General features: G+C 38.1%; 1 protein-coding gene across 2 annotated transcripts in view; it reads left to right on the top strand.

Annotated features, from left to right (window-relative positions):
* Positions 1-14,266, top strand: part of LOC121429594 (probable ubiquitin carboxyl-terminal hydrolase FAF-X) — a 93,506-nt gene that overhangs the window by 43,708 nt on the left and 35,532 nt on the right. Inside the window, exons 20-32 of one of the 2 annotated variants that reach the window (XM_041626703.1) lie at positions 288-359; positions 891-994; positions 1,677-1,887; positions 3,046-3,147; positions 3,693-3,802; positions 4,400-4,466; positions 4,643-4,704; positions 5,762-5,873; positions 6,590-6,727; positions 7,282-7,402; positions 10,543-10,673; positions 12,654-12,716; positions 13,548-13,639. In XM_041626703.1, coding sequence (XP_041482637.1) covers positions 288-359; positions 891-994; positions 1,677-1,887; positions 3,046-3,147; positions 3,693-3,802; positions 4,400-4,466; positions 4,643-4,704; positions 5,762-5,873; positions 6,590-6,727; positions 7,282-7,402; positions 10,543-10,673; positions 12,654-12,716; positions 13,548-13,639 — 1,385 coding nt within the window. Of the gene's footprint in view, positions 1-287; positions 360-890; positions 995-1,676; positions 1,888-3,045; positions 3,148-3,692; positions 3,803-4,399; positions 4,529-4,642; positions 4,705-5,761; positions 5,874-6,589; positions 6,728-7,281; positions 7,403-10,542; positions 10,674-12,653; positions 12,717-13,547; positions 13,640-14,266 lie in introns of both variants that reach the window. The other variant, XM_041626702.1, reaches the window with a different exon arrangement.

Raw genomic sequence — 14,266 nt, 5'->3', positions numbered from 1 at the left:
GCAGCAGCAGCAGCAGCAGCAGCAGCAGCAGCAGCAGCAGCAGTAGCAGCAGTAGCAGCAGTAGCAGCAGTAGCAGCAGTAGCAGCAGTAGCAGCAGTAGCAGCAGTAGCAGCAGTAGCAGCAGTAGCAGCAGTAGCAGCAGTAGCAGCAGTAGCAGCAGTAGCAGCAGTAGCAGCAGTAGCAGCAGTAGCAGCAGTAGCAGCAGTAGTAGTAATCAAATCAGTAAAAGTAGTTGTATAAGTGTCATCAATATTTACTTTATGCATAATTCATCCTTCTATTTTCAGATCTGGAATTGTTTAGCTGAGAATTCTGTCTATGTTAGTGACAGAGAAGCATGCTTCAAATGGTTTTCAAAGGTGAGCTATTGAATCAAGTTTTAACTTTCTATGTTACCTAAGAGTCAGCTTCATGCTTCTTTCACAAAAAGTAGCCCTTGAAATGAAAAAAAAATAGCCCCTAAAATCATACCAAAGACTTTGAAAATGGGACCTTCTGACTTCTTGTCTGGCACTCAATGAATTAGAGTGGACAAGGGTAATAATAAATATTATGTTATGCAGGGCCCGCTGAAAGAACAGCTTACAGCTGAGAGTGGCTTCCATTATGAGACTCACCGCTTAAAAAAAATGAAATAAAAAAAAAGAAATTCATTATTCGCCCCAATATGGGAGAAAAATAGCCCCTATGAAATAAAAATGATATTCAACCATTATGTCTGTATAACATTTATTCATTTATTCATGCTGTAACACTCTGTAAGTTATTCATATGCAAATCCATTAAACCCTGATGTCTCTTGAACATTTAAAATTTACACTGTAATACTCCAAGTTATTTACATGAACAGTACATATACCTAGAACTCTGTCCTTGTGTTTGTTATTCAGCTGATGGGGGAGGAGCCTGATCTTGATCCAGAGATAAACCGGGATTTCTTTGAAGATAACATCCTACAGCTGGATCCAGCACTGCTCACAGAGAATGGCATCAAGTAAGTCTAACATAATATAGATATATGGACTGCTATGAGAGGCATTGTACACAATCAAATGGGGATCTCAGCCAAATTAAACTATGCCTGTTGTAAAGGGGCAGGTCAGGGGTCAACAGGCAGAAATCTTGTGAACTATGCCTGTTGCCCCTGGTAACCACCTTAGTTTGTTGTATTGCAGGCATGGTGAAATACACGACCCCACTTATGATCAATCAGAGGAAGCGATTATTCGACATTCTTAAAGAGAAATTTATAATTGATTATAATAATACACGGTTCATGTATAGAGCATTTTACCCAATTATATCCCTCATGTTAAGTTTTTTGCATTGACATTGTATAGGGCGTGAGAAAAGTAGAGTTTTCACCTTATAAACCTGAGAGTAGGAAAAGATTGACTGGCCATGATATAGTAATTTTCAGATTTCATCAATTCCAGGTCACGTCAGTGCAGAACTCTGTTGATCAGTATTCAAATGCAATCTTACATATGTCTGCTAGTTGTTCCATCTCTTCAGTCAGTAGCTATACATTTTTGCATTTTTCTCTTTCCATTCAAATCAATTTGTCGTTGGGTGGACTTGACCATTATAGTGTAGCTGTTTTCTCCCGGAAGATACCCCAAATCAAATAAATCACACCCTTCTGAAATAATTTTTTGCACTCTCCTCTCCATCAGATGCTTTGACCGCTTCTTCAAAGCCGTCAACTCTAAGGAGGGCAAGTTGGTGCCCAAGAGACGAGCATTCCTGATGGACGATCTTGAGCTGATAGGTCTTGACTACCTATGGAGGGTGGTCCTCTGCGCGGGAGATGAGATAGCCCTGAAAGCCATCGAGCTACTCAAGGAAACCTACACAAACCTTGGACCAAAGCTGCAGGCCAGTCAGGTAAATCCATGGGTCACTGGTTCCATGATATTTTTCAGCGACAATTGCTCTGCTCTAAATTCCACGCACTAATCGAATGACCAACTTCTACCCTGGGTTTCACACTATACCCTAACCTAAACGTAACATAAACCCTACTGCAACCCTAACCCTACATCTGAGATGAAATTAAGCCCGGAGCAACTGTCACAGGAGCAGATGTCGTGCCACCATACTCACTACAAACAGTTTGTCTTCTCAGATAGTCTAAAGTCGTTCAAACTCTACGTGATCCATTGCAACCAGATTTTATAAGAAATTGTAATGACATTTGCTACAAACATTCCAACCTAAAAAAGTTAACAATCTCAGTTTTGGAGAGTGATACTGAAATCGAATTCCCAGTCTATGTGTATTCTTCATATTGGAATAAAAGCAAATTCTGTTCCCAATCGTAATGACACCATTTTCAGCTGCGATGAGAAGCCCATTTAAATACTCCAACTACAAGGCTTTCAGCGAAGGTGAATTCTGATTTTGGAATTCCTAACATTATACGGAACTTGTATACATGTGACAATGTTTTGCTTCTTGGAACTTTCACATGTAATGCAAAATGTTATTTGTTGAAAAATTGTGTTGTATCGGATCGTGAAGTTTGACCGGGCCTAAACACGTATTGGCTAAACCCAATGTGTCTTCTATCATTTTGGTATTATTACTATGTGGTGAATGAGCCGAATGGCAAAGACCAACTGGCAAGTAGGCAAACAGGTAGGAGGAAAACCAGAATAAGATTGTGTGGGATGACTTCAAAACGTTAAACAAGTGTCAACTGATTCGCAATTCATCAGCCTTCTGCTTATTTGCTTTTTCTCTTAAAGAGATGTAATACTAAGTAGGGTGTGAGGAATAAGCCAATAATTTCATGGAATGGAGGTTCCATCTTAACTGGCGTAGGAGGATCCCTTTCTATTGTTTATCTGATTAACAATTACAATTAAAAACAAACCCACAACATCATCCTCACCTTTTTTTCATAGTATTATTTATTGGGCTAGTTTATAACTGTCTCACAACCCATTGTAAAAGTCCAGACAAAAGCATGCAAAGGAGCACTGATGTTTTAAAGTTTTCAAACAATGTACTGAATGTTGATTTGATTTTGTTATTTTTCAGAGTGATATACATGAAGATTTTATCCAGTCTTGTATGGACAGACTGAAAGCTATGTACGACACACTCAGGATACTAGAGACAGACAAGGAATGTGCAGATAAGGTTAGTGTGATAGTGGTGGTGGTGATAATGATGGTAAGAATGATGAGGATGACGATGGTGGCAGTGATGGTTATGGTGATGGTGATGATTAGGATGGTGATAATGAAAATGATGAAGATTATGATGATTAGGATGCTAACTAGCAGGTGGGTTATGATGATGGTGATGATGATGATGATGATTATAATGATGATGATAATAATGATGATGATGGTAATGATGATGATAATGATGAAATGATGATGATGATGATGATTCCAAGGATGACTATGAGGATGCTGGTGGTGATGATAGTGGTGGTGATGATGATGATGATGTTGACAGTGATGATGATGATGGTGGTGGTGGTGATTGTTAGGAGGTATGGTGATTTTGTGAATGTGAATAAAGATGATGTGATGATAGGAGGAAATCGGTGATATACAACATTACCTACTCCATTACATCTTCCATATGAAATAATGATGAAAGTATGAACATGCATGTCTCTAATGGAATGAGTTGTATTGATCTTATATCTGTTGTGCAATTCTCTTCAATGCCAGGTGCAACACGAAGCCACAAGAATGACCAGAATACTGACCATCTTGAGAGAGTATATCAGTGAATATGACCTGGACTTCACAGAGGAGAGAACCATATTACCTATGGCAAGGTGAGGACTTGTACCAAAGTGTCGTGGTGTAGTGCTGCCGACCTTCGCCTTGTGATCAGAGGGTTAGGTGTATGACTCCCTCTGTGGCCTAGCGTCCGTCGGCAAGGCATTTGTTTACCTTTTGCCACCCTCCGCCCAAGAAAATGACCATGCAGAGATGAGGCCATTGACTATTTTCAGCTGTGGTCAATTTGTACAGTTGTGCAGACAGAGATGAAGATTGCCACCCCCTAGTTTTACTCTGTGTTTATTTTTGTATATTTATTTCTTTATTATTTGGTTGATTGATTGATTTATTTATATATTTACCTATTTATTTTTGAAAATATATTTAAACAAACATGCTTTATCGAGTATTACAAGATCAGTTTGAAAACTGTTTTACATCATGATCTTCACATTAGAAAGTAAAGAAAATATCAATAGAAAACAATTGAGACATTACAATATATCAATATTATTTCATGTGCAACATTTGCTATTTTCCTGTAAACTTTTGAATTTTGTAATGATAATAGGCTTTTTACATTGACGAAATTGTTTGAGTAGCTTATGAGTTGAATCTTACCATTATGTATATCTATATTTTTCATTCAGAGCTCACAGGGGCAAGCATGTGACCCTCAACGTGAGGTTTCCCAATCAGGGCAGGCAGGTGGATGACATTGATATATGGTCTCATACCAATGAATCCTTGGCATCGGTCAGGAGACAGATCTTACTCAGGTAAGCTTTCCCCCCTACCCACATACCTTCCTTCCCCTCTCATACACCTCCCCCTTTTCACTCTATATCTCCCCTCCCCTAGAACCCCCCCCATTCTCCCTGTTTGTAGATAACATTGATATATGGTCTCATACCAATGAATCCTTGGCATCGGTCAGGAGACAGATCTTACTCAGGTAAGCTTTCCCCCCTACCCAAATACCTTCCTTCCCCTCTCATACACCTCCCCCTTTTCACTCTATATCTCCCCTCCCCTAGAACCCCCCCATTCTCCCTGTTTGTAGATAACATTGATAAATGATCTGACACCAATGAATCCTTGGCATCGGTCAGGAGACAGATCTTACTCAGGTAAGCTTTCCCCCCTACCCACATACCTTCCTTCCCCTCCCATACACCTCCCCCTTTTCACTCTATATCTCCCCTCCCCTAGAACCCCCCCCATTCTCCCTGTTTGTAGATAACATTGATATATGGTCTCATACCAATGAATCCTTGGCATCGGTCAGGAGACAGATCCTACTCAGGTATGCTTTCTTCTACCCCTACACCACCCCCTTTTCATTCTATATCTCCCCTCCCCTAGAACCCCCCCCCCAATTTTCCCTCTGTCTGATGATGATAGTGATATATAGTCTCATACCAATGAATCCTTGGCATCGGTCAGGAGACAGATCCTACTCAGGTATGCTTTCTTCTACCCCTACACCACCCCCTTTTCATTCTATATCTCCCCTCCCCTAGAACCCCCCCCAATTTTCCCTCTGTCTGATGATGATAGTGATATATAGTCTCATACCGTGAATCCTTGGCATCGGTCAGGAGAAAGATCTTACTCAGGTAAGCTTTCTTCTACCCCTACACATTCCTCCCCCTCCTATTCACCCCCCCCCCCTCTCACTCCACTTCTCCCCTAGTAAATGCAGATGCGCAGGTTTTACTGGCAAAATGCACATTTTCATTGCAGATCAGATGCACGTTTCTCTCTAATTTTCTTACATTAACTCAAGAAAAATTTGATTATTGTTCGTATTTTCGCTAACTTCCGAGCCGTTGTACAACACAAATAGCGAATATTATTCATGCAATGGTGTGACATTTCGCATTCAGTAAAAGAGACACTCTATTCAACTTGGCTAATGCCTCGTTGAATAGAGCATCCTTCATTCATCGTACTTATGCCTATTCACTATTTGTATACTATTCTATTCTTTTGTCTTGAACTCATTTCAGAGCGAAAGCTAATTTAACGACGACCCGGTTAGATCTTTACATCAATGGTGAGCTTCTAGATCCTGCTGAAGACAGGCGATTGGTTGGAGACATTCCTCTAAGAGACCGAACAGTGAGTGAAGATGTACAATTCAATGCATTGTTTCATTCGAGATCTAAACGTATATGTTTCCCTTGCAGCTTAATCCTAAAAGGGGGGGGGGGGGGGGGGGGGGGCAGGAGTGCAGCCGAGTGCGTAAGGAGAAATGCAGGGCATGCAAGGTTTCTTTAGATAGGTGCCGCACTGTGCACGAGCCACTGGCGCCGAGTGCCCAGTGTGAACCATGTGAAGAAAATGAGCTTTCTCTGCATTTACTTTAATGCACAACAGAGCAAGTGCATATTTGTTTTATAAGATAGCATCACAGAAACAAAGTATTAAAAAGTTACAGTTCAGTTTTGTTGGATTTCTCAAGGGACTCCTGGTCTGCTTGAGCATGCAATGTCAATTTTCGTTGTGCACCTTTTGCACTGCTGTACATGCACAAAAAAAGTTAGATGTCATGTGACGCGTATTGGCCACTCGTGATGCTTGAAATAATACACCAATTTTATCAATGCAATTGATTGCAAATATTTTTGCAACACCCCCATCCCTCTCTGCGGGAGGGGCAAAAGTAAAATTCTGATTAAGAGTTGATGTCAGCAGTTAGGTTTGTCAAAAAATGCTTTGTAAAAAGTCATGATAGATAAAAAAAAAAAAATATGTATCAGATTGTGCAAACTAAGTTTCATTTGATTAATTCATTATTCAATTGAATTCTCTTCTGTTTTATGACCTCCTTACAGCTGATAACAGCGAAGCTGTGTCAGGTGGGGTCCAATATGCCATCGTCACCTGATAGTTCATCGGATTCATCAGGTGGATCACCGCATCATCCTTATGATGGACCCAACGTGGAAGCTGAGAAATGTCTTCCAGGAGTGGTAAGTTGGCCCTCTCTCGACATCACTTCTCATTTTTTTGTTGTCTGTCATGCAAATTCCTTCTTCTTCGGTGCTTTAATCACCAAATATTGTGTTTTTTGGTGACATATTCCAAACTTATGATGAAGCAATTGTAAATAGCGAAATCTTTGAAAAAAAATGTGAGATTCAATTTCATACATGCACTGCCTCCAGATAAAAAAGACATGGCAAACTCAATGCTTTAACTGCAGACAGACTTGATCAGCCCTTTTTTCATTGATTCACAATTTAGTTGTTGATTAGATTATATCTACTTTGATTTTTATGATTTCCCTTTTTTTAGTAATTCAAACTTTTTGGACTGAAAAAGTGTGTGTTTTCTATGATATGAAATTTTATGAATTTTGTGCTCTTTGTTTTCTGTCTAGCAAAAAATTTAGCCCCTTAGCTTTCAAGCATACTGCTTTTCTTGGTGATAACATTGAAACAGTCAATGATTTCAGTATGGTTTAATTGTGTTATATAATGTTTAAAGATCCGTAATGGATAATCTGTATACTTCTCTGTTACAGCTGATGTCTTTGCAACACACCTATGTGGAGTTCTTATTTCACCTATCTGACTTGGGCTGTAATCTCAATATTAGTCCACTCAGGGAAGGGGCTAGAGCATTACTTAAAATCATCCCAGCAGGTAAGATTCTCTCATGTTATGATTTCAGCGTCACTTTTTTCTCCATTGATAGAAACAAACGTAATGGAAAGTAGCACATAAATTGACCTGGAAGTGCATTGTAGTTTATGTGATACACATCTTTGTATTACTGCAATAGCTCACATTTTCATGAATTTCGCAAATTGCTGAATTGTCGCAAATTTAATAACTTGAAAATATTGGCATGTTTGAGAAGCAATTCTTACATCCCTAGCAGTAAGGGATACCGTAGCTACTGATATCATGTTTTGTGATCAAGCATGTGTGATGTTCATCTATGTATTATATAAAGTAAGGTTAGAAAAGGCTGGATAGATTTTCACAAAGTTAGCTTGTATTTCACCTTTATACTTTTTACTCAAAACCAGAGCATGTATCAACCTTGTTTTCCTAGCTAAGCTTGTCTACCATTATCTCACAGCTACTGATCACAGATTTGGATCCTTGGCCCATATTCTGAAGTCGGGTTTACCTTAGACCATGGTCTAACTCTGTGCTAAAATTATGGGAAGCCAAAAGTGACAAATTTTTTATTAAGTTGTATGTTTCCTATGTTTACTGTGGTCTTTCCTGATTCATTGATGGTGAAGACCATCATATATTTATACTTCCTAGACAATCATGAATGATTTGAGAGCCAAATGAGCTGAAATATGATATCTCTACTGTTAGTGACTTACGTAACAATTGACTATCCATACTTAAACCACAACTTTAAACCTGAGTTTAAGTTAAACCCGACTTCAGAATACGAGCCTTGCTGTTGAACTCTAAACCCAACCCATAAAACAAATCCATGACCTGTCACAGGATCTATTTCAGGGTGATTCCATACGTGTCGTACGGGACATTTAGAGAACATTTGACAGTTTTTGACAAGAAAAAACAAAAAAATATTCCAGTAACTATAGGTGGTTATCAACTACTACCAGAGTGTAAGAAAAACCAAGACTTAACATGACTTGAATTCACATCCTGTATAATACAGATTAAAAATAGTAATGTGTCGTACGGACGCAGAAAAAGTGGCTTTTTTAGAAACCTCAAGTTTGTACTCAAAAGTCTGTGAGTTGGGCAGATAAATTTCATAGAAACTGAACTCAAATTGACACTCAATTACCCAAGAACATACACATTTACAAAAGAAAGCAAAATAAACATTCATGAATAAATAAAGCAAATTATAATTTTCGAGAACATTGTGGCGTACGGGACATTCAAAATGTGTCGTACGGGACATCTCTAAATTGAAGCCAAACTTTCTTACTTTATGTCACTTTGACTTCTTCAATCACATTATTTGGCTGATGATAATGATAATCCCATCAAACTAAGACATTCATTAGGTTAGAAACCGCTATTAGGTGAATATTTCTGTCAATATATCATAAACAAAATAATGTGTCGTACGGGACAATTGTGTGTCGTACAGGACACTTCTGTGTCGTACGGGACACTTGTGTGTCGTACGGGACACTTATGTGTTGTACAGGCACTTGCGTGTTGTATATACTGGGCAGCCTGAATAAATAAACATGAAATTTTTATCAATCAGAAGGAGCATTGCCCCTAAATTCTTGCTTATTTATGAATAATCTTTTAATAAGCAGTCATTCAGGACAATACAATTAAGTAACCTCAATATAAACAATTGGGAGCAATATGTTATAATTGTTTTTCATGATGGGAAATGTACAAGTGTTCACAGCATTTTTACGAGCTGAAAAACTTCAGGTTTTGTGTGAAGTTATATTTTAGGGAACTAATTGATGATTTCCAAACACTATTTAAACAATAAATGAATGAAACTGTGTGTAAATTATGGGGCTAAAATGATCATGATGTTATGATTTTTTGTATAAATGTATATCGACATGATATATGTCACAACTGTCACTTTTTTCCCTTTTTTGGTCACAATTTTTTTGTCTAAAGAAATGCGGTTCTACTTTTTCAAACCCATGTGCATTTCATATGGTTTGTCTTATTTTCAAGATTTTTTTACAACTTGAAAAAAGTAAGGAGTTTCAATATTGTATATAAAAAATAGTGATCATCAAGGGAAGTCCAAATAGATGATCATGATGATTGATATTATTTTTTTAACATCTTATAATAATTCCACATTAGCATGCAAGAGGAAGTCATCTTCCAGGCTAGGTTGAAATATAAAAGTTTTCTTTTCATGCTCAATGAAAAGAAATTAACCTGCTCTGATCAGTGAAAATCACCAGTTTAGCTGAAGTGATTCACAAAAGAATAAGCCTACATGAAATCAATTAAAATGTTTAGAATCACCAATTTCATGTTGTATGGAGATAAACAAAGTACTTTTTCAGTTCACTTTATGTTAAATCAATTAAATGAATTTAAATATGCCTACTATTTATGGTTTCTGAATCCAAATCCTGCAATTAGATGCATTATTATATTGTGTGTCGTACGGGACATGTCCCGTACGACACAGCGTGTGTCGTACGGGACATTTTTTAATAGGACAATAATTGAAAAATGAAGGGCAGTAATTAGATCTTTATGGGATAAATCGATCACCCATGGGTCAAACAAAGAGAAATTCATTTTATGAAATTGCATCATCAACAATAAAATTGTAGGAAAAACTTTTGCATTGTCATGTGTCGTACGGGACATTGCCAAAAATAGGTTCGGAAAAATCAGGGCTGCCCCTATTATGGATCATGAAAATGTTGTAGATATTATTTGGAACCATCAATGATATATTATTCTATTGACCTGCAATATTTTCAATCTTCTCTTGCTTTGCAAATAATTGTTTCAGGTGGAATTTGTACTTGACTATTCAATGAGCAAAATTATTGAAAATTTAAAATTCCATTGTTCTCCCCCCCAAAAACTATATCTGTCTTCACTTTTGGTTAAAACTCATAATTTTCATAAAATTTAGGTATCATAGTAAAATATTACACTACTTATGACTTATTGAAAGCATGTTGAAATTTATGATATTTTTGAAGTTCTAGTGTAGAATCGCCCTTCAGCCAATCATATGATTGGGAACCATGCCACCATTGTACAGTTAATGAACTGCTATCCTTACTACTGCTTCATCGTTGATTCCATACATTTCTGTTTTTTAGATGTGACTATAGTCGATAAACTGATAGAGATTTGTCGGAACAATGCCAAGCTAGGAGAACAGTCGTCATCTCCATCCTTAGAGTCTCTCTTCTTTGGGTCATCTTCATCTCAGGTTCTATATCACCTTGAGGTAGGTCAATAGTATCAAAATAATACACATCGTTCAGGGCATTAGTAAAAAATGACGCACAGCAAATACTCTGCTTTCATATCACCCATAATCCATTGAGTTCTGCATTCTGTAATTTCTGTACGAAACCCTTGTGTAACCATAATAGTCGGGGGGGGGGGGGGTCATTATATCCCCTTAGGATCTTGGTCGCAGATTGATTATTGCGACAGAAATTTCCATGATGGTAGAAAACAACAATCTATGGGTGTCAGAATTATAATCTTACTATATCTTTAATTGTATTTTATATGAATTAATCATGTTAATTTATGGATAAGAAAAACAAAATATTTCTGCTATCTATAGATTAAGCCCACGGTGGGAAGACCTTAAAAATGTCTTATCTTTCATCTTTTATGATTTCGAGTATCTTGGTAAAAGTGAATTTCTGATGAATACTTGTGCCTTGTTTGAATGGGGCCCCCAAATCATTTTAGCAAAGGTTTTGCAAGGATCAGAGTTGCTAATTTTCCGGATTTTTCCGGAATTCCGGATTTTTTCCTTTGCTGAAAAATATTCCGGAAAAAAAAATTGATTGTCAAAGTGAAATCCGTAAAAATTTCCCCTCCAAATCTTGTCACGGAGTTCGCTACGGAGAGCGCAATTTCAATTTTGGATGGCCAATTTGCGCAGACGGAAAATTATTAGCGTTGTGCGCAGCATGAAGTTTAGCTGGTACTGTACTTGCACGGTACGCGCGAGCAATACATTGTAGCAGTTGCAAACGCCGCCCTATACCCTGCAGGGATAAGGGTGTCAGCGCTATCCCAGTCGGGCGATCGCCCGGTAGAACCGCTCGAAGCACGGCCCGGTGTGGCTGCAATTGCCTGCTGCTGCGTGAGTGATTGGTTGTCTGCCGCGGGATTTCAGCTGAAAACCTATTTGCTACCATGAAATATGTGTTCTCTGGTGCGTATTCATCAATTCATATGTGTGAACTATCCATCATTTTGATAGAAATTGTGATTTATGGATTTTCAATAGTATAGGATTGTCTTGTTGATGAGTACAGTGAGTGAAAAAGGGCACCCCAGCTGCTACATACACCCGTCCCGAGTCGCACCCATTGGCCGCAGCATATTAACCCGCAGCAGGTTAACCCGTACCGTAATGAGTACGGGTTACATGATTTTTTTTTTTTGAGCACCTTTCTTGCCTATGATATGAAGTTTATTGTCATTAATTATTTGTTATGTACTACTGTAGATTAATGATTTCAGCCCTCTAAAGAATAAGAAAACGTTCCAGCTTCAGGGGGCTTCGCCCTTGGCCTTGACCCCGCCAGGGGCCCTGGGCGGGCCCCTGGACCCCCGGCCTGGGTTTTCAGGATTTTTTGGAGCTATCAGTTAGCATCTCTGAAGGATACAAATGTCAAAACATGGTAAAGTCTAACATTCAAATTTTATGTGGCAAATATGCACAAAACTTGTGCTTGTGGAGTCCCTTGTCGTTTGCGAGTAGTTTATATAACCCCAAACTATTTGTGAATGAGCAACTCCATGTGAATCATTCGTAAAGGTAAGCACGTGAAATGTAAATGGCGTACGTCACCAATTATTGACATCTGCACCCTTGTAGAACCATATCAGTATATTTGTGATCCCCATGAAAATCTGGTTTAAGCAAACAGGAGCAGAAATGTTGGTCGATGTCACAAAGACATGTTATGTGATTATTTTTAATGGCTCTTACCAAGTTTGCACACACGGTAAAACAAGATTTCTTTTCGTGTGAGAGAGTATACAAACTGCGGTGATGGCCATTTGATTTCAAAATTATTTTTATATTGTTTTGATTTAATATTTCCCAGATATTCTTAGTGTAGTAACTGATGCTCTGATGATTCAGCCCTTGTTTAATCACTCTCTTTTTGCTTTTTGATTTCAATCTTTGCAACAACGTGAGTATAACGGTCTACCATTTTCTTTTCCACTCCAGGTTGTGTACTCATTACTTATGCCAGCCAAACAGCCACACAGTGAACCAGCATTTGATTTCCAGGTATGTGGAACATTTCTGGTATTCCATGAAATGAAGGTATCCAATATACTTATGATTATGTGTCCCCCAAACCGTAATGGAGCAAATCACGTCACTTATCACATTCAGTTAAAGGGGAATGAAACCTTTGGAACAAATAGGCTTGTGTAGAAACAGAAAAATCAAAGAATAAGAATAAAGAAAGTTTGAGAAAAATCGGACAAATAGTGAGAAAGTTATGAGCATTTGAATATTGCAATCACTAATGCTATGGAGATCCTCCCATTGGCAATGCGACATGGATGTGTGATGTCACTGATGAACAACTTTCCCTTTGGTGGACTATAAAATACCCTCAAAATGTCTCTTTTTGCTTTTTCTTATGATACAAACTCTTTATCCATGATGTATTCTTAAAAAATATGTATTACATGCCCTCATGTAGAAAGAACACATGATTTATGGATAGATGTGATAAAAGAGGCAATTCAAGTGAAATATATACTAAAGTAAAGGGGAGAGTTGTTCACAAGTGACATCACACTTCTTTGTCGCATTGCCAATTTGCTATCTCCATAGCATTAGTGATCGCAATATTCAAATACTCATAACTTTCTCATTATTTGTCTGATTTTTCTCAAACTTTTGTTGATCTGTTTCTTTGATTTTTCTGTTTTCACACAAGCTATCTTATTCCAATGGTTTCATTCTCCTTTAATGTAGCCCCACTTCTTCAGATTGATTTCTATCATAGAAATGCGACCTATGTGTAGCTCATTATGACGTCTTTTAGTACCTCTGCAGTCGTTGAAGGGGTGCTGATGACCTTATTTCTATTTTTTGCTCTTTCAGTACAATTTCTTGAAAAGTGGTGGAGTATCTGCAGTCATGAACATGCTGACGAAGAATAATTTCTTGCCTAATGCTGATATCGAGACAAGGAGGTGAGTGTGTATGGGAACATGCTTAACCTTTAAACCCATATTTCATGAACACCTGTAATAGAAAGAGCTCTTCCTGCAATGGTCTTCACTTTTTAAAATGAAAATGAAGCAAAGGTCCATCTTTTGTTCAAAGAGAAATCAGATATATTAATCCTATGTAAATTCATTTTGCCCAATTCATTGTGGGCCTGACTGAAATCAACTTATTTCATGTTTCTCATGATGAGTAAAGCATTGCTGATGATTTCTATAAAAACATAATGAAAAGCAAGAAGTAGAAAACTGGGAAATGTCAACAGCAATAAGATGTATAAGATAAGATTTTGAAACTGCCCTTTTTGTTGTACATTGGATAAGAATATTAAGATAGTGTCTAGCCAAAAGAGGTGCAGTTAGGGAGGTTTGTTTAACCCTATCTAGGCCGGGGGGGGGGGGCCTCGGAGGCCCCCCCTCAACGAATCGCGCGATATTTTTGCTGTGAGAAATTTTATGACCGCGCCGCTCGCTGAGTTTTTACTTTCAAGTCTTGCGCAACTTTGAGACCAATTTTGTGTCACCCGGGTATGTGGTTCCGAAATTACGCAACATTATGTAAGTGCATGTCAGACCGAAAACTACTCAAAAAAC

The sequence above is a fragment of the Lytechinus variegatus genome, chromosome 16 (genome assembly GCF_018143015.1).
Source record: "Lytechinus variegatus isolate NC3 chromosome 16, Lvar_3.0, whole genome shotgun sequence".
NCBI lineage: Eukaryota > Metazoa > Echinodermata > Echinoidea > Temnopleuroida > Toxopneustidae > Lytechinus > Lytechinus variegatus.
This window is presented reverse-complemented; position numbering and strand designations above follow the sequence as displayed.